Raw genomic sequence first — 25,906 nt, forward strand, 5'->3', positions numbered from 1 at the left:
CTCTCCGAACGACTGTTGCCCACCGTCTGTCCTGCGCAGCATTTGTCTTAATTTGCCAGATTGTATCACACTCTTACTCAACAGATCCCTCAGTAGCGGCATCTGTCCCATTTCCTTTAAGGAGGCCATCCTGGTACCCCTTTTAAAAAAACCTGGTGCTGACATGACGGAGCCGTCGAATTATCGCCCCATCTCCCTCCTCCCATATTTTTCCAAACTCATGGAGGCCCGTCACCCGATGCCTGTCAAGCTTTATAGAATCCTCCTGCTACCTCGAGCCGACTCAGGCCAGCTTCAGACCAGCCCACTCCACAGAGGCCGTCATTGTGGCAGTCCTTGACACACTCAGGAGCAATGCCGACGCATGGATCCCCAAAGCCCTCGTCCTACTGGATCTGTCGGCCGCGTTCGACACGGTGGATCATAACATCCTTCTCCGCCGTGTCGAGCAGGCAGGCATCCAGGGCGTTTCTCTTGAGTGGGTCAAATCCTTCCTTACGGGAAGAACACAGGCGGTTTGCCTGGGCCCTTACACTGCCAAAAAAACTCCTACGTCCTGCGGAGTCCCCCGGGCTCCTCCCTCTCCCCGCTTTTATTTAATTTATATCTTCGACCACTGATTCAGTCTCTTCTGAAATGGGACATCGTCACTTATAATTATGCCGACGATCTACAAATCATTTTTTCTCTCAATTCACCACAAGCCATTAAAACCTTCCACGGAGCCATGAGCCACATCCAACTCTGAATGAACCAGAACCAATTGAAGTTGAACCCCGGTAAAACCGAGCTCCTCCTCCCTGGACTCAGTCACACCTACTGGGGCCCGCAGTTCTGGTCTCCGGAGTTTGGCTCCCCCCCCACCCCAACTAAAATAGTAAAGAGCCTGGGTGTAATCATCGACGCCGAACTCTCCTTAAAGGCTCAAGTTGGAGCGGTGGTCTCCTCTTGTATGCACCAACATTGAAGGATCCGCAAAGTTCGTCACTTTCTTCCCCCTGCAGCACTTACCCAAACTGTCATTTCACTGGTACTTTCCCGCTTGGATTTTTCTAACGCCATCTATCACGGTCTTCCACAATTCTTGATGCAACGTCTCCAAATTGTTCAGAATCAAGCTGCCCGCTTGATTCACGAAACCCCCAGATGGCTATCTGCCAAGCCTCTGCTCATCAACCTCCATTGGCTTCCAGTCGACCGAAGGGCCGTCTTCAAGGTGGCTTGTCTCACCTTTAAGGCCCTTCACTGCTCTGGCCCTGCGTTCCTCAAATCTCTCAATCGCCCTCACTGCCCAACACGTAACCTCCGTTCAGCCCACCGCGATTTGCTAGTCACCCCTAAAAGCAAAACTAAGCAATCCGGTGGCCGCCGTCTTTCCTACCTAGCTCCTGTCCTCTGGAACCTCCTTCCTCTCTCAATCAAATCCTGCCCTTCCTTCCTGAACTTCAGAAAACTGTTAAAAACTCACCTTTTTCCAAAACCTAGCTAGAACTTTGCCATCTGTGCTCCCCCCTCATTTGCTCTGTCTTTCAGCGCCAGGAAGCTTCGGTGTCAGTGCGCTTTATAAATTGCACCTAAGAAGATAAGTTCAACTAAGCACAGGCTTCATGAAAAGTTTTGAGTTATTATGTTTGGCAGTTATACTGCATTACGGAGAAGAACTCCTGTAGAACTCTAAATGGGAAATGCAACTTTTGTGTACCACCTTTATAATTCTCTCCCCGTTGACCGATGTGCATAAACGTTCAGAAGGTTATTAAAAGCATGCACAGATGTTATTAAAATTTCCTGCAGCTCATCAACCTAGGCCAATATTATTAGCAACCTAAGAAAACTGTTCCTATGGACTTACCAGCTTTAACTAGAGAGTTATTATCCCAAATCTACCATAAATATTTATATTTAGATAATAATGTATATTTCATGCCGGGTAATAGTGCTTTTGCAGCTTTCTAACTGAAAGGGTGAACACTCATTTAGAGTGCACTAGTGACAGACAGACAATAATAGATAGACAGCCAGACCTAGACAAAAAGAATTGTACAATTAAAATCATAAAAAAATTTAATCTCAAAATATCAAAAGTGCTTGCAAAAGGGTTACAAACATGTTTTTTTTTAAAGGCACTCAGTACTTACTGGCCGCGGTAGAGAGAGGTTTGCCCCATACCAGTGGTAAAGCGCACGCCATACAGGTTCTGGTACAATTTCATAATCTCTCCCTCGAACTAACTGGGGTGTTCGTTTTAATCTTCCACCTTCAAGTGTTAATGACGTGGCCTAATAAAAATAAAACAAAGCACAGAGATTGGTATAAACACATACAACAGTTTCACCTCAATCTAATGTCTATATATAATTCTTCGACACATCTTCCTCCACCTGAGATTTCCACAAAAGGTCCAAGCCACTATCTCTCTTGCACAGACTAAGCTTGATAACGCCAACTGCCTCTACCACAGATCATCTTTATCAACTATGAAAAGATTACAACGGAACTCTGCTGCCAAACTACTCCTACATGTTAAGCCATAAGCCCACATCTCCTCTGCCTTGAGGGCCCGACATTGGGTTACCAGATGCCTGAAGTTCCACATTCAAGCTGCTTTGTATCACTCACAAAGCAATACTTGGAACAGGATCGCTTTGCATCAGGAATAAAATCACCAAATACATTCAACAAAAGAACCTCCTTTCTGGTTTGGCACCTTGCCTCAAAATCACATCATACAAAAAAAAACATAGGTGGCACTTCTTTCTCTGTTCAAGCAGCCAGACTTTGGCATTCATTAACACCAAACATTAGATTAACAGATAACTATCTTAGCTTCATAAGACTACTTAAGAGTTGACTCTTTCCTATGTAACCACCATACTCAAACGCAAATGTACAGCATATCCCTGTATATATAAACATGTCATTTGACTATATGTAAGTATGTACATATGTGTATTTTTGATATAAATATGTATAATATACACTTATGTATCTGTATATTTATTACTTTACTCCTACTGTAAAAAAAGTTGACTCTCTTCAATGTACTACCCTATATTTCACCCTATACCTCTCTCGATATATCCTCTACCTCTACTCTCTGACTCGTCACAAACCCCATTCTACTACTAGGATCTCCAAAATAACCCTTTCTAGACTCTTCCCTCCTCTATACCTCCATGGATCACCCTCAAAACTCATTTTAATACTATGATCTCCAGAACAAAGCTTCTAAATTCTTGCCTCACCTATCCCTCCTTTGACTCATCCTAAAAATCATTTTGCTACTATGATCTCCTGAATCCCTTTCTGGAGATTCTTCGCTCCTCCAACTCTCCTTATACTCATGCTAAACCTCTTCCTACTACTATGGTCTCCCAATAAACACTTTCTTGTTTCTTCCCTCTTTTATCCCCCCTTTATCCTTTTCAATCCAACTAACAGACTTAAATGATCCCTGCTCATATTAACTCAAATTTCACTATACTAATTCACCACTAATCCTTTTTGAGCTCCAGAGTAGCATGATACTTGCCGAAAAGCTATTCAACGCCTCGCCAAGTGTTTATAACACTATATAAATACAGTTACAATACAATTTGTGTGTGTGTGTGTATATATTATATACATATATTTATGCTACATTAGGGGCTATTTCACAATTCTACCTAAAATGTGGCAAAAGTCATCATCTACAAAGTACCTACTTTCAAAGATAATCAACATTTTCCAATAGTAGCATCCTTTGATATGAATTTTCATTGCAGGCTGCCCCAGATTAAATTAATATAGTCCATTTCTAAGCAAATACATCCAAACTACATACTATATAAAGGTAATATATCTTTCATGTGGTTTGGGGAATTTTTTATGTGGTCGAAGCCTGTATAAAGAAGAAATACCTTTACCATATTAAGGCGCCCAGATTATCTTAATATAGGCTATTCAAAAAAAAAAATATTTCAACTATACACTTATCTTTCAAATAACCGTAAAATATTTTGGAGCAGTACAACCATGTCTCACAAACGAAGGGATTGCAAAACAAACCCAATAAAGAAAATATGGTAAAACCTTCAAAGTTTTACGATTTTAGAAACATATACTTAACGATGAAAAAGAAAATAATATGTGTGTTCCAGTACATCCACTCTCTGCCAAGCACACAAAATAGACAAACCACATGACATATGCATGGCATAATGCATGAAATTTAGGCAGTAAACAGAGCTGCAAAGAAATTACTGGGTAGGTTGACAAATGATGCTTACTAATGTAGGTTACTGTAACATCTTTGTATGAAAAATATCCTTAAATATTTGTAACCTGTACAGAGAAAAAGCACATACAATAAATGTGAATTTGATGGAAACAACTTACCTTCACTGGTTCCTGTGTTACTAATGGCTGGTTGTCAATTGCACCCGGTTTATGGGGGTTAAGCTGAAGTAAAATATTTCCGCTGGATCCTAACAAACACTGGTTATTATTATCTGAAGAATTGTGCTGTCTTGCAAAACACATATCTGCTGCAGGGGTGCTTGAGTAAAGAAAGCCTATTAAGAGAGTAAAATGCAACATGTTTTATACATTACATAAATCTTCAAACAAATATGTATTAAAAGACGCTGGTTGTTCCCACTGTTCTGCAGGCAATACATCAAATCAAATAAATTTTGTTTAAAACACCAACACGTGAGAGGCTGTGGTCATGGTAATCCCAAGGCAGCCAAAACGCTAAGAATACATCTGTATATGTTGTATGTGTTCCCTGTTCATCGAGCAAAACTATAGAACAATTGCAAAAAAAAATTCAATGATAGCCAGGGCACTATGAATTTACTGCAGCTAAGGTTATTTATGTAGTGCAGAAAGGTCTCAGGAGGGAATACTTTCACCAGGATAGAATCCAAAACTGTCCATATAAACTGAATCTGTTTGAATGGTAGCAAGGAGGATCTACGGTCCTTGACAAAGAACCAAAAATTAAATAATGTCATAAGCATCAGGGCCAGGGCGGACTTTGGCACCTCTCTTGATGCTGTTCAGCAATAAGGCAATAAGTTAGGTACGTAAAGCTGTCAGCAGACCCAATATTTTTTAAGTAAATCAACTTTTAATAAACAAATAAGTAGAAACAATAGCAGAGGAATAAAATTACATTGGGAGACTAGCACAAACATTATCATTACATTTTTAAAAATGATCAATTTCACTTCTAACTAAAATTGAAAGTGATAGAATCTTCCTTCATTAAAAAAAACTATTCAAATGTTGTGAACATATTGTTGTCATATACGTCTGTAAATCCCAAATTAATGTGATCATGTTTCCATACAGAATAAACTTCTTCTGATAGTTCCAATTTACAAGCTCTTTTAAGATCAATAGGATCTTAACTATACAAACAATCCATAATAGGGAAGATCCATTAGATTAATTCCTAGCATTCAATTTATTCAAAATCTGGGCAACACTCCTACAATAACTTAACACATAACACAACCAGCACCAGGCAGATGTACACAATGTCCAACCTTGTGGCATCATATTCTTGTTATAAGAATCACATGATACAAAAATCATAGAGATTAATATTAAAAGAGGTTGAGACAGTACCCTGTATTCTAGTGGGGAGCAGTTCTGTGGGGAAAGTGGTGAAACCAGTTAAAATAGGCTTACCCAGTAAATGTATTCTGAGAACTTTTAAGATTTGGAAAACCAAGGACGCCACATGGGGTTTTCTAAAAAGTTTGCATTATGGTACTTCAGGTGGCGGTCTCCCAATCCATAAACCACGTGAAAACATAACATGTTTATCAATAAATATAGAAGGAAAACATTAAAGAAATAACAGAATCTAACTAAAAAGAAACATATACTACAACAACCATTTTTAAAAGATTTAAGTTGGTCCACGGTGTCAGATTTAAAGATGCCCAGCTACCACAATCTGATTCTACCACTTCTAATAGTCAAAACAATGAGTAGGTTACAGTATGAAAGAAAAGTTGCCAGTGAAATTGATAACCAAGTATTTTAAACCTTATGTTGTCCACTTCATATTCTCTATTTCAATGTAATCGTTACTGCAAATACGAGTCAGTAGCAAAACCTTATTTTCCCAGTTTATCTTACAATCTGGCACAGGATGGAATCTATTCTTTAATTAAAATAAAGGATCACACTTTATAACAGGATCCAAACTAAAGAAAGAGGATTGGGGGGCGGAGCTTGCTGGAGTCAGAGATGGCCGTGTGATTCCCGGGCTCCGCCGAGCCGGCGAAAAATACTTCAATATCCTTGGCCCCCTCGGCCTATTGATATACGCTTTGTAGTTGCTGTGAGTCGGGACGCATCCCGACGCCTGTCGCCCGACTTTGAAGGCCATCCGCCGCACATAGACGGAGAACAGCGGTGCAGCGCTGGACCGCCGGTGCAGGCCTTCAAGCACTGCCCTTGTGTGACCGGGTCCCCCGGCAACGTCTGTAAATCCCAAATTAATGTGATCATGTTTCCATACAGAATAAACTTCTTCTGATAGTTCCAATTTACAAGCTCTTTAAAGATCAATAGGATCTTAACTATACAAACAATCTATAATAGGGACGATCCATTAGATTAATTCCTAGCATTCAATTTATTCAAAATCTGGGCAACACTCCTACAATCACTTAACACATAACACAACCAGCACCAGGCAGATGTACACAATGTCCAACCTTGTGGCATCATATTCTTGTTATAAGAATCGCATGATACAAAAATCATAGAGATTAATATTAAAAAATATTATTAATGACTCCAACATGAATTACCTAATATCAAATTGATATATGACCCCAATATAGACAGGGGTTCAATAAAGCCTAAACATTTTTTTGTCATATAACATTTATATTGAATCAAGTTTCCATACCACTATATTCTCAGATAACTATGCCATAGTTTATTAACTGGACTCCATTCACTTCTCCATGCGTCTACTATATCCTTATCTCTATCATGATCAACTAACAGAACCATCTAGATCAAAGAGACTGGATGAAAGTTGGCTGTAATCAAGTATAAAAGGCTGGGTGCAATAAGTAAGCCCACTGGCATCAAACATTGTTGAGATTGAAATGTATACGAAAGTTGCTTGTATCTTGCCTTTTCTGTACTTAAGTAGCAAGCACTCAAAGCCAACTAACTTATATTCTAACTGCACCTGCTTAATCTTGATACCTCTTGCTATCTATGATTTTGACTCCCTGATTGGTTTAGAATTTTATAAACATGGAATGTACACTGTCCAGGCACTAATTTCCAGAATGAATGTTCATTTCGAAATGTATTATTAGGGGTTCTCCACCGCAAAGTCTCTGTCTGACCTAAATATTTGTCCCCTTTTCTAAGAAGCAATGTCCCCAAGCCTTAATTGTGGATGATACCATAAGAGGTTTCAGCAATCATTCTAATTTTTTTCTTTGGTCAATAACAGGTTTAATGGTAGAGTGTGGATGCACTGTCATTTCAATCTGGACCAACTAGGATCGTATGTTAAATTAGTGAAACAAGAAATGCCGAACTCTTTACAACTTAGACGTGTGCTATTCGAACCTATCCCATAGGACACTTACTTACAGAACTGCTCCCCACTAGAATACAGAGTACTGTCTCAACCTCTGACCAAGAAAGTTGTTTCTTTGATACACATGACAGTGACGAATAATCGACTGAGTGGCATATGCATATGAAATGGACAATACTGCATCATAAGACATTATACCCAATCCTATCCAGTTATAGAAGTTGTAATTAGACTTGGCATCTGACTGGTACAAATCAAGATCTTGAAAGGTGTTTATTACACTTGTTTTCAAATGAAAAGGTTTGGTACAGTTGATTCAGACTTATACGTTAGGAGATGTAGAAAAATAGGATGTTTCTGCCATATACTTTGGCTATAACCAAGATTAGGCCCCTTCTGGGAGGGTATGAGAAACTGCATATTTGTGTTAGGGGGCACCCTCTGGAGGCTAGTGCAAAACGTATAATTCTAGGTGTGTGGAATGAGGTGACTAAAGCAAAATATCAAAGACTTTTCTTTCTTCTGGCTTAATGTTGACAAGGAAGGATGAGGCAAGATTGGGGATCTCCGGAACCAGCCACTGTAAATGCATGGAAGTAACCATGGACTGGTATATAACTGCATACAGGGTTGTCTATGAAGGGAGGAAAAGCCCAACGACAGTGGCCATTGGGCCAGATAAAGTGGGTTGAAAGAGAACACTGCATAGAACAGTAGGACTACGACCACTGACCCCTTTCCATAGAGTGTTAAAAAGGTAAATATTTGCTGAATATTAGATATGTTAAAATGAGGCACTCAAGTCACAGATATATAATGGACTATGGTACAGTGGATCGAATTACTCCATTGCTTTGTGCTGCATGTCTTACATGCACATTGCCCTTATACGAGGCATTATTTGCATAATCATTCAGAGCACAAGCCACTTTGAAACTAGAAATTGTTGTCAATTTGAAGTTTCAAGTATGCATAAGAAATAAACAAAATATGGGGAAAGTGGTGAAACCAGTTAAAATAGGCTTACCTAGTAAATGTATTCTGAGAACCTTTAAGATTTGGAAAACCAAGGACGCCACATGGGGTTTTCTAAAATGTTTGCATTATGGTACTTCAGGTGGTAGTCTTTCAATCCATAAACCACGTGAAAACGTAATATGTTTCTCAATAAATATAGCAGAAAAACATTAAAGAAATAACAGAATCTAACTAAAAAGAAACATATACTACAACAACCATTTTTAAAAGATTTATGTTGCTCCACGGTGTCAGATTTAAAGATGCCCAGCCTCCACAATCTGATTCTACCACTTCTAATAGTCAAAACAATGAGTAGGTTACAGTATGAAAGAAAAGTTGCCAGTGAAATTGATAACCAAGTATTTTAAACCTTATGTTGTCCACTTCATATTCTCTATTTCAATGTAATCGTTACTGCAAATACGAGTCAGTAGCAAAACCTTATTTTCCCAGTTTATCTTACAATCTGGCACAGGATGGAATCTATTCTTTAATTAAAATAAAGGATCACACATTATAACAGGATCCAAACTAAACAAAGAGGATTGGGGGGCGGAGCTTGCCGGAGTCAGAGATGGCCGTGTGATTCCCGGGCTCCGCCGAGCCAGCGAAAAATACTTCAATATCCTTGGCCCCCTCGGCCTATTGATATACGCTTTGTAGTTGCTGTGAGTCGGGACGCATCCCGACGCCTGTCACCCGACTTTGAAGGCCATCCGCTGCACACAGACGGAGAACAGCGGTGCAGCGCTGGACCACCGGCGCAGGCCTTCAAGCACTGCCCTTGTGTGACCGGGTCCTTCGGCAACGTCACTATACGTGCGGCTTGTGGGGTTGGGCAGGTCCGCCCGGAGCAGACCGGTGCGGCAGATTCGGGCCGACACCCCGGAAAAAAGCAGCGGACAACACAAAGGATTCAGCACGGCGGAGGGCCCCCTGGCATACGTGGCGCGATACTGTAAGAAGCTGAGGGCCTAAAGTGCGGGGCGAAACAGAGGAGGGACGAGCAGACCCTAGTGAGCACAGTGCATGTGCCTAGACTGACGGAACGGAGAAAAGCGCAGGAGACTAGTGCACGAGTACCTTACGCTATATTCTATTGAGAGGGCCCCATAGGCGGATCACGGACACCATACAGGAGGTCTGGACACACACAGATGAGACAGTCAACAAGAGTGGCGGGAGCACTGACGGCAATACTGGCACGACGCCGCTGGTTCTGGTAATGGTTGCAATTCAGCAGGGACATTAGCGGCGGTGGGAGCGGACCAAGGGTGTTTCCCGCCAGGGTCTTGTCGAACCCGGTGGCCCTGCCTGTACGACAGCCCGGCACAATATTGGTGGTGGAGGTGTCCCGGAGCCGGCTTGGACCCGTGGGAGCACCCGCTGGTGTATCTAGCCGTACCCCCTCTCCCTGCAGCCTGGGGTCCCTGGAGTGGCGTGCTGGCATCACGCCTGCCTGGAATACTCTGAACTCGCCCCAACCAGACAAGACAGGAGTGGAGGACAACGCAGCTGAAGACTGGACGGCAACATGGGAAAGCTAGACCGAGATCAGTCCAAGCTCCCCTTCACGCAGATGTGGTAGAAAACACAGGACGAGGGTGTGGGAGAGGACGGCGTACAGCCCCCATCCCCGGATCAGGAGCAAGATTTAAAAAGCATGTTGAAATCTATGGAGAAAGGGCTGCAGGAGGGGATCTCCTCTCTAGGAGTGAAAATGGACGCGCTAACATACAGGATGGATAGAATGGGTGAGAGGCTAGATAAGCATGCTGAACGCCTGGATATGTCGGAGGGGAGAATTACAGAAGTCGAAGAGGCACAGACCACCATGGACACGGAATACAAACAACTGGGAAGGGTGATGCAGGTGCTGCAGGACAAAACTGAATACTTGGAGGCGCGCTCCCGTCGCTGCAACATACAAATCCTTGGCCTTCCGGAGACCACCCAGACAGGCAAGATGGAGACTTTTGTCGAAAAGCTACTTGTGACATTATTGGGAGAAGAGACATTCTCCAACATGTTCATTGTGGAAAGGGCACCCCGCACTTTAGCTGCGCGACCGAAGCCGGGGCCGCCCCCAAGGCCAATAATTGCAAAGCTTCTCAATTATAGAGATAGGGACGCGGCACTGCGAGTCGCCAGGGAAAAACAAACGTTGACGTATGAGGGATCTAATCTGGCACTCTACCCGGACTTTACAACGAAAGTTCAGGAAGCAAGTAAGCACTTTGTTCTGATGAAGCGTCAGCTGCCTGAGCTGGGGTTAGATTACGCAATGCTCTACCCGGCTAAGCTCAAAGTTAACAAAAATGGACAAACCCACATCTTCAAGGAACCGAAAGCATTGCAGAAGGCGCTCAAAGACTAGGCTAAAGACAAGAGGAAAACGCCTGAACGGGACCTGCTGGATGAAGCTACAGGGGGCGGACTAGAGGAGCAGGACTAAGGGCCGAAGCACCACGCTACTCCACACAAAGAACACATGGCCCGAGGGACACAAAGCTGCCGGCTGGCGAGGCTGGGAAGAAGGCGGAACACTGTGATGGCGATTGTTTATCTTACACATTGAATGTCTCGCGGCTACCTCTGCCCACATGTGGTAACACCTAACATATTCTTGATTTTTTTCCTTTATGGGGGGGATGATGGGAGGGGGGCGGGCGAAGACGCCAGTCGAATTTACAGCGACCTAGTTGGGGGAGGTCTGCTGTGGGAGGGCTGGGTGGGGGACATGGGGTTGGGTTGTTCACATTTTACAGCCATGAGGTGTGACACACTGCTTTTTTGTACTTCAGATACCATGCAACCGTCCTCTGTATACAGATTGACGGTAAGCTCAGCTAGACCGGGGTGATAGACAGGAAGAGACCACTGGCCAGCACCGGAAGGGGGGGTTGATTGCTCTGACGTGGAACATACGGGGCCTGAACGACCATAGGAAGCTACGGAAGGTCTTGAATTACTTGTCGAGACATCACGTCGACCTGGCCCTCCTCCAGGAAACACACTTGCAGGTAAACTCCACCAGGTTGCAAGCCATGGGACTCCGTGGGCAGAGTAATGCTGCCAACTTTACATCACATGCTAGAGGGGTGCTCACCTGGGTAAACCCAAAATCGGACTACTCTCTAAGTAAATTGAAGACTGACCCAGACGGCAGATATGTCATATCGCGATTAACTGGAAAGGGTATTGATGTGATGTTAGTATATGGCCCAAACTAAGATCACCCTGAGATTTACAGGAACCTGGCTAAGGAAGTAGCACAGTTTCCCTCCCGGACTGTACTGTGGGGCGGAGACTTCAATATGATTAGAAATCCTGAGCTGGACCAGTCGAGTGGCCCAGATAGGGGACCAGCGAAGGCTGCTAGAGAATTAGACAACATGAACAAGTTACTTACCTTCGGTAACGATATATCTGTAAAAAACATTAGTTAGTATTAGATTCCTTACCTTAGAATATCCCCAGGCGTCAGTCTGGATCCGGAAACTTTTGCATAGCAGTACCCCTGCGCGTCGGTAGGCGTCGTCTGTAGGCTAACCTGCGGCTCCGCGTCCGTCGTCGGCGTCGTGCGCCGTGATGACGTCGCTGGAGTATATAGACGCCGCCTCCGCGCGCTGACGTCAGTTCTTTGTACACAGCCTTTCCGCGCCAGAACACGCAGAGCCATGTGAGAACCAACACTGGTGCCATTTGAAACTAGGGCCCTGAAAGGGATGTCCTTAACCCTAGGTATCAGTTCGCAGAACGGGGAGGATGGGTGGGTTCGGTAAGGAATCTAATACTAACTAATGTTTCTTACAGATATATCGTTACCGAAGGTAAGTAACTTGTTCATCTGAAAGAAACACGTTAGTATTAGATTCCTTACCTTAGAATAGATACCCCAGCAATACCAACCCCGGTGGTGGGTCTGCGAACCAATACATTCCTACACCAGAAAGTCCTGGAGGACAGAACGGCCAAAGAAGCCATCCCTCCGGACTTGACTGTCCAGGCAGTAGTGCCTCGCAAAGGTGTGCAGCGAGGCCCACGTAGCCGCCTGGCAAATGTCCTGCAAGGGGACTCCCCGGCCCAGGGCAGTAGTAGCCGCCGTGGCCCGAGTGGAATGGGCCCTCAGGCCAACAGGAGGCTCCTTCCGAGCCAAAGAGTAGCACGCTTTGATGCACAGAACGACCCACCGAGAGATGGTCCGTTTATGTACCGCCCGTCCCTTCTTCGCACCGACGTAGCCAACAAACAGTTGGTCATCCACCCGCAACTGGCGTGTGCGATCCATATAGAATGAAAGCGCACGTTTTGGGTCCAGACGATGGAGCCGCTCTTCATCCTTTGAAGGATGCGGAGGCGGGAAGAAGGAAGGGAGGGTGATGGACTGCCCGATGTGAAAAGCAGAAACTACTTTGGGCAGGAAAGAAGGTCTAGTCCTTAGAACCACCTTGTCAGGATGAATGGACAGGAAAGGAGGTTTGACAGAAAGAGCCTGGAGCTCACTCACCCTCCTGGCAGAGGTGATGGCAACCAGGAAAGCCGTCTTTAAAGTCAGGAGACAGAGAGGACAAGAATGAAAGGACATCAAAAAGGTAAGAACCAGGTTCAAGTCCCACTGAGGCATCACAAATGGAACAGGTGGATACATGTGTGTGATGCCCTTCAAGAATCTCGTTACAATTGGGGACTTGAAGAAAGAAGGCTGATCAGGAAGCCTTAGAAAGGCTGAAAGGGCCGAAAGGTAGCCCTTGATAGTGCCCAGAGCAGAGCCCTGCTGGGCAAGAGAGAGAAGAAAAAGAAGAATCTCGGAAAGAGGGGCAGAAAGGGGATCCACAGCCTTTGCTGTGCACCATGCCACAAATCTGTTCCACCGACAGGCGTATACCGACTTTGTGGAGGGACGCCTGGCTGCCAGAATTACATCACAAACTTCAGGAGGCAAGTCAAATGGCCTCAACTGCCGCCGCTCAATCTCCAAGCATGGAGGTGGAGACTGGACAGGTTCGGGTGGAGGACCGTCCCCTGCTGCTGCAACAGAAGGTCCTCCTGAAGGGGCAGGCGGATCGGGGGACCGACTGACATGCTGAGTAGCTCGGGATACCAGTACCTTCGAGCCCAGTCCGGAGCCACAAGGATAACTTGGGCCCGGTCGCGCCTGATCTTCTTCAGCACTCTGGGCAGAAGTGGTATAGGCGGAAAGGCGTATAACAGACCGCAACTCCACTCGCGCCAAAAGGCGTCGCCGTGCGAGTGCCGTCTTGGAAACTCCAACGCGCAGAACTGATGACATTGCACGTTCTCTTCTGTGGCGAATAGATCTAACCAAGGCTCTCCCCATTGCAGAAAGAGGTCTTGCGCCACGTCCGAGTTCAGACGCCATTCGTGATCCATCGAGCACCGACGGCTGAGTTCGTCCGACCTGGCGTTCGGAGAACCTGCCAGGTGTTGAACCGTCAAAGTCACGCCCTGACGTTCCAGCCACTGCCAGAGGCGCAGAGCCTCCTGGCAAAGGGTCCACGACCCCACCCCGCCCTGTTTGTTGCAGTACCACATGGCGGTGGTGTTGTCTGTGAACACCTGCACTACACTCCCGTTGACAAAGGGGAGGAATGCCTTCAGTGCTAGACGAATCGCCCGTAGCTCCAACAGGTTGATATGGAGCCGGGACTCCGCCGGAGACCAGATGCCTCTGATCTCCGCCTCTCCCAAGTGGCCTCCCCAGCCCTGGAGGGACGCGTCCGTCACGACAACGTGCTCCGGTTGGGGAAGGGAGAGGGATCTGCCTCTGACCCAATCGCGGTCCGTAAGCCACCACTGCAGTTGTCTCGCAGTGCCCTCCGAGATCAAGACGTGGTCGGACTAGTTGCCCTGATGATGGGCCCACTGAAACTTCAGGTCCCACTGCAGAGCCCGCATCCGCCACCGGGCGTGATGCACCAGAAGGATGCAGGAAGCCATCAGCCCCAGCAGCCGCAGCGTCAACCTGACCGAAACCCGGGATAGCGGCTGAAAGACGGGAATCAAAGCCTGTATATCCCGGACCCGCCGTTCCGGAGGATAAACCCGAAACTGCGCCGAGTCCAGAACCGCTCCGATGAAAAGGAGCTTTTGAGAGGGACACAGGTGTGATTTCGGCACATTGATGGAGAACCCCAGGTCGTGCAAGAGGTCTGCCGTCATCTGAAGGTGGTGGACGACTGTCTGGGGCGAGCCCGCCTTCAACAACCAGTCTAGATAGGGGAAGACTGAAACCCCTAACCTGCGCAGATGGGCTGCGACCACCGCCATCACCTTTGTGAACACCTGTAGGGCGCTGGTAAGGCCGAAGGGGAGCACGATACACTGAAAGTGCTCCTGGCCTACCGTGAACCGCAGGTAACGCCGGTGGGCCGGCAGGACGGGGATGTGAAAATACGCATCCTGCAAGTCCAACGCTACCATCCAGTCTTGCCGGTCTAGAGCAGTCAAGACCTGAGCTAATGTCAACATCTTGAACTTCTCTTTCCGGAGGAAGCCGTTGACGTTCGGTAGATCCAAGATAGGACGTAGGCCCCCTTTGTCCTTCTTGGGCACCAGAAAGTAGTGGGAATAGCAACCACGCCCTACTTCTGGCCCAGGAACGGGCTCGATGGCCCCCTTAGCCAAGAGGGCCGTAACTTCCTCCTGCAGAAGTGCCAAGTGGTCCCCCGACACACGGTGGTTCTGCGGTGGCATGGCTGGAGGATTGGTCTCGAAGGGGAGGGAGTAGCCCCTTCGGACGAGTTGCAGCACCCACCTGTCCGATGTGATTGTGCGCCAGCGGGCGTGGTGATGGCGAACCCTGCCACCCACTGGCGTCAAATGGGCCTGAAAGCACGGACTAGGAGGATTTGGAGGCTGATGCTGCGGGGGAAGATGTGGCCTGACCCCGCCGTTGACCCCGACCGCCTCCACGGCGGTTTCTACGGCCGCCACCGCGTTGATAAGATTGTTGCGGCGCGTGGCTGGCAGCACGTGTGGGGACGCCCCTTCCTTGGCCACGAAAGGAGCGAAATGAACCCGTTTGCTGGCGCTGGGTCGAGAGACCCAAGGACTTGGCCGTGACCCTGGAGTCCTTGAAGCGCTCCAGCGCGTGGTCCGCCTTGTCACCAAACAGGCGACAGCCATCAAACGGCATGTCCATCAGGGCATTCTGGACATCTGCCGAAAAGTTGGCGGATCTCAGCCAGGCGTGGCGACGAATCGCCACCGTCGTGGACATAGCTCTGCCCAGCGAGTCGGTCGTATCAAGACCACACCGTATGGCATATTTTGCTGCGTCTCGGCCCTCAGCCACAGCCTTGCCGAGCTTCGCCCGCACCTCCAAGGGGCATTCTGGCAGCAGTTCCGCGACCGTATCCCACACAGAGTGGGTGTAGCGGCCCAAGAGGCAAGCGGTGTTGCAAGACCGCAGTCCCAAACTCAGGGACAAGAAGACCCTCTTGCCATACTGGTCATACCTCTTAGATTCCCGGTCGGGTGGGGCCGACGGGAATGCGGTCTGGGAAGTCGAGGCCTGGATCACCAGACTCTCAGGGGTGGGATGGGTGGACAGGAACTTGGGGTTGTCCGGGCACGGACGGTGGCGTCTGGCCACGTTCCTATCAACAGGCGAACCTGAAGAGGGCCTGGACCACGTGCCCAAAAAAACGTCTGACAAGGCTTCGTTAAACGGCAGCAGTGGCTCCTGTGGGCATGACTGCGGTTTGAAGACCTCAGTGAGGATGTTAGGCCTCACGGCCGCGACGGGGAGCTCAAGGTGTAAGGCCTTGGCAGCCCTCATCAACACCACTGAATAAGCAGCCCCCCCTCCGATGCCACGGAAGGAGGAGAGACAAAGCCAGGGTTAGGAGAGTCGTCCAGACCACTGGCATCACCCAAATCACCTGTCCAGTCCACGTGGTACTGACACTCACGTGACAGAGGGTCCTCAGACCCCTCCCAACCCTCTCCGTACTCTACATTATCTCCATATTCGGAGTCAACAATGTAGACTGGCTCCTCGGGGTTCACAGGCCCCATCGGCGTCGAGCGATGTCGGTCCGACTTCGCGTCCCGATTCGGGGAGGGTATGGGGGCGACGCCGCCCGGAGCCATCACAGGAGAACCGGCGCCGCACGGGGACGGCGTCGGGGGTAACCCCGATGTAATCGGCGCCGGAGAGGCCGGTAGACCAGCCGGCGTCGACCCCGAAGGCCCCTGCGGCGCCGGGGTCGGAGCCGTCGGCGGCACCAGGGCCGGAGCACCCGATGGCGTCGAGGCAGGGACACCCGAACCGCTAGGGCCCCCGGACGGTAGCACTGGTCAAAAGACCGGAGTACCGCTCTTGGATCTGCGCTTACTGGCGCGGAAAAAAGAAGAACTGACGTCAGCGCGCGGAGGCGGCGTCTATATACTCCAGCGACGTCATCACGGCGCACGACGCCGACGACGGACGCGGAGCCGCAGGAGACGCCTGCAGACGACGCCTACCGACGCGCAGGGGTACTGCTACGCAAAAGTTGCCGGATCCAGACTGACGCCTGGGGATATTCTAAGGTAAGGAATCTAATACTAACGTGTTTCTTTCAGATACTTATTAGTGAGGATATGGGGGACGTCTGGCGTTGTCTGAACGGAGGGTACACTCATTATTCGGCCTTTCACGATATCCATACGCGCATAGATTACCGGCTGGCCTCGACGGGACTGCTTTCACGAGTGTTCAGCTGCCGGGTGCTTCCTCGCACCCTGTCCAACCACTCCCCAGAAGGCCCTCCCCCCATTCACATGGAAATTCCTGCCGTACTCTTTGCTGGACTCCGTGCTCCGGGAAGAGATGCACGAAGCAATAGAGGCCTATTTCGAAGCAAATGTAGGGTCGGTGGACAACTTTCAAACAATATGGGAGGCGTTCAAGGTTTATGTCAGGGGTGTGGCCATGAGTAAACACTCTGGAGTTTTGCTCTCAATCCGCCAGAGATTGTCGCAATTGGAGACACAGCTGGCGGACTGCGAGAACCGCCTGCTGACGCAGGATACGGAGGCCGCCTGTGAGGACATGAAGGGATTGCTAGCGGAATACCATGAAGAGGCCAATGCGGAGGTCAAACACCTGGGCAAGTATGCTATTACTCGGACGTATGGCGAGGGGGATAGGCCGGGGAAGGTATTAGCCAACATGATAAAACAACAAAGATCGAGAGTAAGGATCACTGCAGTCAAATCAAAGGAGGGAGTCTTGCTCAATGATGAAGAGGAGATAGCGCAGAGGTATCGTGGATACTACTCTGATCTATACGCAGCGCGTGCGACGGGTAGCGACGAAGAGGTCGCGGACTACCTGGACCACATCAAACTCCCGTTTTTGACGAATGTACAACGCGAGTTCCTATCGCTCCCTATAGAAATTGACGAGATTCGCAACGCTTTGGGGAGTATGCGAGCAGGGAGTGCGCCGGGTACTGACGGCTTAACAGTCGAATTTTATAAATCGATCCTGGAATTGTTGCTCCCACACCTATCCGCCCTGTTCACAGACATCATTGAGACCGAGCAGATGCCTAACACGATGAGGGAGGCACTGATTGTTGCCATCCCTAAGCCAGACAAGCCCCTGGAGCAATGTAGCTCCTATCGACCCCTTTCCCTACTTAATGTGGATGCTAAAATCTATGCTAAAGTTCTCACTACTAGATTGGCACTGCTGACGCCTGAACAGGTGGTCCCGGAACAGGCGGGATTTATGTATGTATTCCAGTTTTGTATAGCGCAAAACACTGTCACCCAAAGGGTATCCTGGCGCTTTGACTGAACAGACCAGCACACGGTCATGAAGATCACACTACTCTAGGAAAGAGATGGGTTTTTAGATTTCTCTTAAAGAGAGGGAGTTCACTCATACACCTCAGTTGGAGCGGGAGAGAGTTATTATTATTATATGAAATTTATAACGCGCTCAGATTACCCGGGGGCATCCCGGCGCGGAACAGACCACAAGGAGAGGCTCAATCTAATCACTACTGTGGGAACAAATAGGTCTTGAGAAGTTTCCTAAACAGTAGGATCTTGGGCTCTGAGCGAATCTTAAGGGGCAAAGAGTTCCACAGAGTCGTCACCTGCACAGAGAAACGCCTGCCCCCAGAACGAGCTCTCCTTATTCTCGCTGACTGCAGAAGATGTTTTTGGTCCGAGCGCAAAAGACGTGTGGGCTTATAAGGACGGGCCATGTTAAAAAGGATGGGGGGGCCCTTGCCATGCAGAATTTTGTGGGCCGTGCATAGCGCTTTAAATTTCACCCGCTCCTTCACGGGGAGCCAGTGAAGCGTTTTGAGGGCCGGGGCGGCAGACTGCCTTCTGGGAACATCCATAAGGACTCTCGCAGCTGCATTTTGCACCTGTTGGAGGGTTTTAAAAGTCGCTTCGGGAGCACCGAGAAACAGCGCGTTCCCATAGTCGAGCCTCGATAGGATTAAACCACGCATCAAAAGCTTCCTTGCTGGATCAGGAAGCAGTGGTAACACCTTACGGGCTGACCGCAGCAGACCAAAACAAACCCCCGCGGTCTTCCTGGCGTGGGTCCTAAAGGACAGATCTTCCTCCAACCACACTCCCAAGGTCTTGATCTCCTTCTTGGGAGATGGTGGGTCACCCAGAGACCGGGGCCAACAGCTAGCAATAATGGAGGGGCTGGAATTACCCAGGAGCATCAGCTCGGTTTTTCCTCCATTAAGCTTTAAAGCAGAGTGAGACATCCAGCGGTAGACATTAGCAAGGCAGTCGTGTAAAACTTCAGGTTGTTCCGCCAACTGAGTGAGGCCCACCACCAGCTGAGTATCATCAGCGTAGCTGATGATCTTCACCCCTGAGGGGGCGACCACTCTTTCAAGTGGAGTCATGTATATATTAAATAAGGTAGGGCTCAGCGATGAGCCCTGCGGGACTCCACATTGAAGAGGGAATAGGGTCGACTGCTCTGCTCCTTCCCAGACTTGGTAAAAACGGTTGGAGAGAAAAGATTCCAACCATTTCAGGGCCGTCCCTGAAACACCTACCTCTGACAGACGTTGGAGGAGCACCTGATGACTCACGGTGTCAAAGGCAGCACTCAAGTCCAGGAGGATCACTGCCACTGACCCTCTTGTATAAAGAGTGCTCCTTGCTTCCTCCACTACTGCCAGTAGGGCTGTGTCCGTTCCCTGGCCGGGGCGGAAACCAGTCTGGGAGTCTTCCAACAGGTGGTTGGACTCTAGATGATAAGAAAGCTGACGGTTGACCAGCTTCTCTGCAACTTTTTAGAACCCGGGCAGAAGTGAAATTGGCCTGAAGTTGGTCAAGTTGGATGGATCCAATCCTGGTTTTTTCAGTAAGGCTTTTACCACTGCCTTTTTCCATCTCTGGGGCACTGTACCATGAGAGAGTGAAAGATTAATAAGGTCAGCCAGCGGAGTTGACAGAGTGTTTGCCACAAGCTTGAGGTATTTCATGGGCACTGGGTCACTCGGAGATCCACTCTTCATCTCTGTCTGTACTTTTATAACCTCCTCTTCCGAGAAAGGGCCGAAGGAGGCTAGCTCAGCCGGGCATCTTATTGGACTAACAGCCAGCTCAGGGATTTGAGGGATCGCGGGCAGGGAGGATAATATCTTCTCTATTTTTGAATGGAAGAAGTCAGCCAGTTCTTCACATTTTTCTTTAGGATTATCATACACGACTGGCGGGACCGGGGCCTTCAGAAGTTCCTTAAAAATTTTGAAAGATTCTCCTGGAGAATTACTTGCCCTCTCAATCCTATCGCTAAAGAAGTTCCTTTTAGCATCCTTCATCCATCCAAAGACTGGCAGCAGCAAAGCTGAAGGAACGACCGCCCATCCTTGACCTTTGAAACCTGGGAACCGTAGCCAGGTAAGCGGAAGAAGAGCGCAAAGTGCGAGGGACAGTGTACCAGGAGAAAAGATTCTGCAGCATGCCGGGACCCTGCCCATGCAGCGCCCTAAAGACCAAGCATGAGGCCTTGAAAAGGATCCGCTGTTGGACCGGTAACCAATGAAGGTCACGCAGCGCGCAGTGGATGAAGCGGAACGCGGACGGGACAGAGCTAGCTTAGCCGCCATGTTTTGAATCCGTTGTAGCTTGCCGACCACCAAGTTCTTCGGTGCACCCAGCAGCAATGCGTTGCAATAGTCCAACCTGCTCAGTATGATCCCCCGTACCGCCTCAGATCTGGCCGGGACTGGGAGCATAGGAAGGACTTTGCGCAGCATGCGGAGCAGTACCATACAAGTGGCCACGGTCTTATTGGCAAAGCTATCCAATTGAAGATTAGGCTCAAACATGACTCCCAGATTTCGCACAGAGTCCGCTGTTGTCCCTGATCCGGGAAAGAAGGAAGGCCAGAAATCCTCTGGCAGTGAGCGTGGAACACGATCAGTGGAACAGTAAAGCACCTCTGTTTTAGACCTGTTGAACTGGAGTGAGTTGGAACATAACCAATCTGCTGTGGCTGACATACAGCGATGAAATGTCTCCAACGCAACCGCCTCTCCACACTCCAGCAAAAAGATCAATTGGGTGTCATCGGTACAGTTAAATACCGAGATACCAAAAGTGCCAATAAGATGGATAAGCGGTTGGAGGTACAAATTAAACAGTATTGGGCTGATGGCAGAACCCTGGGGCACCCCCTGCACAACCTCAAGGGTAGAAATATCACCTACAACCTACAGACTGTGTTCGGGGCTATTCAGCACTTGAGACCGGACGCGAGAGCAATGGCAGTCTTCCTTGATATGGAGAAGGCTTTCGACTCCGCGGGGTGGTCGTTCATGAAAACGGCCCTTGCGAGAATGGGGATAGGACAGGTGTTTTGGCAGATGATATCGGTGCTATATGCAGACCCGTCAGCACGTATTAGACTGGGCAGTAAGGTGACTGAACCTATTAAAATTCGCAGAGGCACCTGGCAGGGATGCCCCTTATCCCCGACGTTGTATGCTTTGGTTGCAGTGCCACTAGCGCGCGTCCTGCGTGAATACCATTCACACCGGGGACTCAATTTCCCCACGAATAAACTAGTTATAACAACATATGCGGACGACACCTTGCTTTACGTACGAGAACCTGAGACGAACCTGGCCCGTTGCTTCGGGAAGTGGTGAGGTTTGGGGCACTCTCGGGACTGATGGTAAACTGGGACAAGTCTATTGCGTTCCCCCTCACGACAGCTACAAAGCGGTTTGAGATGGATTACCCACTGCGGTGGACCACTGAGCCGGCTAGATAACTGGGGGTGCAGCTCCACACTGACGCCGAGACGGTCTTCCGGGAGAACTATGGTAGGGCCATGGACAGACTGGAGAATAACGTAGAAAAATGGATCGGGCTTCCTCTGTCCCTGCTTGGTAGAATCTCGATAATGAAAATGGTTATATTGCCGAGACTGCTCTATCTTTTTGTGAATATCCCTATAGTCCTCCCGAAATGCTTTTTTGCTTGACTCACGACTCAAATGATCAAACTAGCTTGGGCTGGCAGCCAGGCACGAGTACAATGGAACATTTTAGTGCTGGGCGGCCTAGAAGCCCCTGATTTTGAATTATATTATCGGGTATCCCAGGCAGCCCACCTACATCGATGGATACACAACAGGGAAAATCCCCCATTTGTTCAGTTAGAGACATTATATGCTGCCCCACTGCCCCTACCAGCAGTGGTTTTTGACACACCAGATAGGCGGACGGGGTTACTTGACTCGTTAAACTCACCTAGGCATGCCTGGCATGCCCTTCTGCAGTACCACCCAGGTGCGCTGTTGTATTCCCCAGCGATGCCCATAGAGTGGATGTCCTGGCTCACACCATGTAGGGACAAAGGTGTGATTAAGGCAATGAAGGCCCTGGGGATTCATACGGCAGGGGACATGTTCACGGATGGAACCCTTAAAAAGTTGTCCGATACGGTCACCCCGGAAGTACTACCTAACATGTTACAGCGCTTTCAATTCCACAGAGTTAGAGAGGCCTGGAGGGAACAGCTGGGAGATGATCTACAGGAACCACCAGAGCTAATAGAACTTACACTTGTAGTTAAAACGGAAGAACCACAGAAATTAGTGGCCACCCTGAACAGGATTACGATGTCTGAACGAGTGGCCGGGTACAACAAGGCACGCTTGGCCTGGCAGCACGACTTGGATACAACCATAACAGATGAGATGTGGCGTTATTGCTGCTCTAACACTCGCTCTGTCTCACTGAATGGCAGGCACAGACTGGTACACTTCAAGTACATTAACAGAGTCTACCACACTCCAGAAAAACTACATCGGTTTGGATTGCGCGATAGCGTGACGTGTGAAAGATGTGATGCACCGGATGCAGGTTTCTTACACTTGGCGTGGGGGTGCCTGGGGGTGCAACATTACTGGGGGAAGATATTTAGAGAATTGAGTAACATTCTACAAGAGAAGATAGCTCCGTCCCGTTGCTTGCACTGCTGGGTTACTCCAGGGCACTACCTAAGGCGCAGCGTAGAATAGTGGACATGGGATTGCTAATGGCGCGGAGGAGGCTAGCACTGAGCTGGATGCGAGGACCGACCCCCACTAAAGCGCAGTGGCCTGGCGATTTGACGTATTGTTGCACACAATCAGAGTACTACAGCGAGCTCCTTCCCCCCAAGAGTAGGCCCAAGAATTTCTGGGGACTACTCTTTTATTACAAGAGGAGAGTGGATGCGGAAGCAACAGATGAAGGTGGGGTGGGACAGGGGCACCCCCTGGAACACGCAGACGATAGTATAGCGGTCTGATGGGATGTGCCTACTGAGTGCACTCTTTAAAGTCAAGAACCACACAGGGCCAAGACTCCTACTGTCTAGCTGGGTAGGAGTCGAATCCTACAGAAAGAGCGACACAGAGTAACGGGCTACCCAACTGAAAACTCACACCTCAGGTTTGTTCATGGCTTAGTTCCTTTTCTTGTTTCTCCTTCCTCGTTTTTATTTTTCTTTCCCAAGTATTAAAAAACGTGATGTGGTAATAAGGGATGTCTTAAGATGCAAGCTGAATCACCACTTAATGCATGGTACACTTCAGAAATATGCCGCCCGACCTCCGGGTTGCGGGCTGAATGGCTGTGTATAAGAAACTAGAACATTGTACGAGTAGTTGCCCCTGCTTGCAGGATTTAAAGTTTCTATATTTGTAATCTGCCTTCATCGCACGAATAAAACTAATACATTTAAAAAAAACTAAATAAAGAGGATGTTTGATTTCAATATTGGCACATCTAAACCCTATAATGCTTGAATTTTAACAGATGGCAAATGCTAATTGCTCCATTGCTAAGGGCAGGAATCTTGGGTCAATAACCAAGTGGCAGCACTAAGACCAAATTGTATTATACTATTATGTAGGTTGATTTTCACTGTATTTACAATGCTCAAAAACACATTTAAAGCAGCTGTTCAATAATTCTATTGAATAGAGCCAGTGGTCTTTTATGATCAAGTTGAAGAAGTTGAGAATAAATTAACATCTTGCCAGGCAGAAATCAGTATATATTTTAGAATTGTCCTCCCTTTTGCTTTACTAGAAAATTTTAATAGTAGCATTCCTGCTCCCGTTCTGATGGCGGGGCTAGCTTGACCACTCCTAGAAGGAAAATGTTCTGTACTTTATTTGCTACAGAAGGACTTGGGATGTCTAAGGATGCAGAGGTGTCTAACGGTTTGAGAAAACTACAAGCAGAGTAACGGTTTCTGCCTTCTGTATACCAATGTTCCTAATCAACTGCAGTGGTACTGGTACCTCAATTAACAGCCATATGAATGCCCTGAACGTTATAGAATGGCAACACAGGGTTGGATAAAGGTCTTCATCAAAGGCGGTAACCATTGGAATCCGGGTCAGTGCTTCCCACACTCAAGAACCAGACGATAGATCCACAGGGTTAATAGCAATCCTTGAAGCTCCAGCTTCAGCAGGTGTGATCAGCAGATCACAGTACTCTTGCCCAGTGCAGGCCCTAGAGTATTTTCAACTGCACTGGCTGTATCAGAGAATAGTGGGAGCTAGTTCGCTACAGGATGTCGCTGAATTGGAGCATTTTCATTAGCCTCTAGTCCTCCCTCAGAAGGAGTCAGAGTGGAGGATAACGTACAACATAGAGGAAGACTTTGCACCCGACTCAAGGGAGGAGAAGTAAGCGGGGTTCAGCCACTCTTGGTCCATATCTTCAAGGTCCAATAGAACAGACAAATAAGACCTGTACATTATAGTGACTACTCCCCATAAATACAAGAGTCCAAAAGAAAATGGGTCTTGAGAAATAGGTACTGCTAGAGTCTTTAAAGAGCAACCAAACTGCATCAAACAAACCAGTGCGAGTAACTGCTCCTCCAAGTGCTGGATATACATGGAGGATAGTGAAGTCAAAGCTCAGACATTATGTGAGTGAGCTGCTGCAAACAGTCAGTGGCACAATGTGTGCCACTGACTGTGTGCGATCCTTGACTCCACCAGGTAGGTCGCTCCCCCTCGCACAGCATCGCCTGTGTCTCCCTGCTCCAGCTGCCGCTGCTGAGGAAGTTCGAGGCCCTCCACCACCCGCAGGCTACCACCTGCGCCTCATCCCTGGTGGCCAGTGGTAGGCAGGTCTGTTCATCCTACGCTTTATTGCTTTTATTGTATTGCCTATATTTTCATTGTTGTGTCAGTGACAGCTGTTGTCTGTCTTCCCCCGCTGCCTGTATGTGGTCCGTGCCCCTTTTTCTTCCCTCTGCTCCCCTCGCTGTCCCCGTGCTCTCTCTGCCCAGTCTTTCCTTCTGTACCCATCGCTGCCCCCGTGTCTCTGCTCGGTTTTCCCTTCTGTTCCCCTCGCTGCCCCCGTGCCTCTCTGCCCATTCTGCCTTCTGTTCTTAGCTGCCCCTGTATTTCTGTGTTCAGTATTTTGCCTGTGCCACTCGTTTTTCCGGTATTTCTGTGCCCTTTTGCCTTCTGTACCACTCCTTTTCCCCTCATTTTTGAGCCCCTTTTTCCTTCTGTTCCCCTCGTTTTTTGTGCCCGTCTGTATTCTGTGCCACTCGTTTTTTCCCTTGTTTTTGTGCCCCTTTTGCTTTTTGTTCCACTCATTTTTGTGCCCTTCTGCCCTCAGTGCCACTCGCTTTACCCTTGTTTTTGTGCCCCTTTTGACTTCTGTTCCACTCGTTTTTTGTGCCCTTCTGCCCTCTGTTCCACTCGTTTTTTTGTGCCCTTCTGCCCTCTGTGCCACTCGTTTTTCCCTCGTTCTGTACCCCTTTTGCCTTTTGTTCCACTTG

At 48.2% G+C, this 25,906-nt stretch overlaps 1 protein-coding gene across 2 annotated transcripts in view; it reads right to left on the bottom strand.

The window, feature by feature from the left end:
- The window catches only part of USP32 (ubiquitin specific peptidase 32), a 1,504,025-nt gene that overhangs the window by 605,362 nt on the left and 872,757 nt on the right, over positions 1-25,906 (bottom strand). For both annotated transcript variants that reach the window (XM_086954917.1, XM_086954918.1), the window contains exons 14-15: positions 4,378-4,553; positions 2,139-2,279 (exon numbers count right to left, since the gene is read on the bottom strand). In XM_086954917.1, the coding sequence (XP_086811043.1) occupies positions 2,139-2,279; positions 4,378-4,553 (317 nt within the window). The remainder of the gene's footprint in view (positions 1-2,138; positions 2,280-4,377; positions 4,554-25,906) is intronic.

This window comes from Lissotriton vulgaris, chromosome 2_1 (genome assembly GCF_964263255.1).
Source record: "Lissotriton vulgaris chromosome 2_1, aLisVul1.2, whole genome shotgun sequence".
In the NCBI taxonomy this organism is placed as follows: domain Eukaryota; kingdom Metazoa; phylum Chordata; class Amphibia; order Caudata; family Salamandridae; genus Lissotriton; species Lissotriton vulgaris.